General features: G+C 62.0%; 1 protein-coding gene across 2 annotated transcripts; it reads left to right on the plus strand.

Annotated features, from left to right (window-relative positions):
• LOC103614278 (protein ABHD14B) lies at positions 1-1,512 on the plus strand. 2 transcript variants are annotated; one of them, XM_017732388.1, is made up of 4 exons: positions 1-20; positions 139-425; positions 580-821; positions 1,155-1,512. In XM_017732388.1, the coding sequence occupies exons 2-4, from the start codon at positions 218-220 to the stop codon at positions 1,335-1,337; spliced, it is 633 nt and encodes a 210-aa protein (XP_017587877.1). In that variant the 5' UTR covers positions 1-20; positions 139-217; the 3' UTR covers positions 1,338-1,512. The 2 variants fall into 2 exon arrangements, with proteins under 2 accessions (XP_017587877.1, XP_008630402.1); XM_008632180.2 differs by having other exon boundaries at positions 7-20; positions 216-425.
• The last annotated feature ends 471 nt before the right edge of the window (positions 1,513-1,983 follow it).

Genomic DNA, 1,983 nt, shown 5'->3' on the forward strand with positions numbered 1-1,983 from the left:
CCCCGTGCACGGAGCAGCAGGTAAGGGCTGCAGGCCCGGGAGCCCACCTGGCACATCAGTGACCCCGCTGGTGCCACCACAGTGAAGGTGATGCCGGTGTGACCTCTCATAGCTCTCCTGCCTTCCTGCCACTGCCAGGCCTCAACAGCAGCAGAAGGTCTGTCAGCCCTTCTGTTCCCACGTGTCACCCCACTGAACAGCCCCCCGGCCCTCAGGCATGGCCACCCCGCGGATCACTGAGAGCACTGTCACAGTGCAAGGACAGACCCTCTTCTACCGCCAAGCTGAGCCAGCCCAGGCAGTGCCCAAGCTGACAGTGCTGCTGCTGCATGGCATCCGCTTCTCCTCCGAAACCTGGCTGCAGGTGGGGACGCTCGCCACACTGGCCGAGAACGGCTACCGAGCCGTGGCCATCGACCTGCCGGGTAAGGTGTGGTGAGCACAGCCCTAGAGTCAGGTGGGGTAGTCACCGGTTTGTGGTGCCAGGATGGCAACCCTGGTGTCGTGGTGTGCTGGCTTCTCCCAGTCACTGAGGTGGTGTGGAGCCTGACAGGGCCACTTCTGTCTCCCACAATTCAGGGCTGGGGCGCTCGAAGGATGCCGTCGCACCAGCGCCCGTGGGCCAGCCAGCACCAGCAGCGTTCCTGAAGGCAGTTTTGGAGGCTCTGGGCCTGGGTCCAGCTGTGGTGATCAGCCCATCGCTCAGTGGCATGTACTCGCTGCCCTTCCTCTTAGAGCACAGCCACCTGTTCAAGGCCTATGTACCTGTGGCACCCATCTGCACTGAGAAATTCACGGCGGAGCAGTATGCCCAAATCAAAGTACGGCCTGGAAGGACACTGGGGAGGTCAGGGAACTGGGAGGGGATGGTGAAGAGGGGACCCGGGTACTGGGGCTGGGCAGGGGAAAGGCCAAGCGGGCCAGAAACCCTGTTGCCACTGAAAAAGGGGAATGTGGTGATGAAGGAATGTAAATGTGAGGTAGTGGGAGGGAAAGAGGGGACAATTGGAGACCCAGGAGTCTGAGCTTCAGTTTCCCTTTGTCATACTGGGTGGGGGAGAAGGGCAAGTGTCTCCCCTCCAGGGTGTCCCTGGCCAGGAGGAGTGAGGGCCTGGGTGACACTTGCAGGCTCAGGGTGCGTTCCCCCTCTGCAGACCCCCACGCTGATCGTGTACGGGGACCAGGACGCGGAGCTGGGGCAGACCAGCCTGAACAACCTGCGGCACCTCGCTGAGCACCAGGTGCTGATGCTGCAGGGTGCAGGACACGCCTGCTACCTGGACAAACCCAATGAGTGGCACCATGGACTCCTGGCCTTCCTGCAGCAGCTGAAATGAACAGGATGGGACCTGGGCAGGGGGATGTGGCCAGCCCACCCACCCCTCTGCCTGCACATGCACCCTTGTGCCAACCCAGGTGCTCGGCTGGCACTCACACTGTACTGGCCCACACCAGCACCCACCTCTCTCGAGACCAAATAAAACCCCAGGCTCTGCCACTGCTTTCCTGCCACCTTCATCCTGCTACTTTTCCACCTTTCCCACCTCCTTCCCTCATGCCCACCTCCATGGCTGCTGTCCCACACAGGTCTGAGGGGTGACAGCAGGGAAGATGCAGCCTCTGAGGGATGGTACATTTGGGACTTGTGGGTGGGTGAGTGCCAGCCTTGCTGGAGCCCACCCATCACTTCTGACAGGACCCCCATGAACCTCAGATGGTGCTGAGGGAGGCCCAGGGCTGTGTTCAGGGACGGGTAGGTCCCTCAAGGTAGTGACAGCCACGTCCCCAGCCTCCTCTTCATCCTCCTCTTCCTCCTCCCACCCCTCCTGGCACACACCCAAGTCCAGGGTAATCCACAGGGGCTTAAAAGGGAACTGCCAGCCCCGGCAGGCTCCTGCCCACGGCAGCATCCACCCAGCACCCTGCTGAGGTGGGGGGCAATTTACCCAACACGAACAGATGAGGGGGCGGGTGGGGAGGCCT

This window comes from Corvus brachyrhynchos, unplaced genomic scaffold, assembly GCF_000691975.1.
Source record: "Corvus brachyrhynchos isolate BGI_N302 unplaced genomic scaffold, ASM69197v1 scaffold4, whole genome shotgun sequence".
Taxonomy (NCBI): Eukaryota; Metazoa; Chordata; class Aves; order Passeriformes; family Corvidae; genus Corvus; species Corvus brachyrhynchos.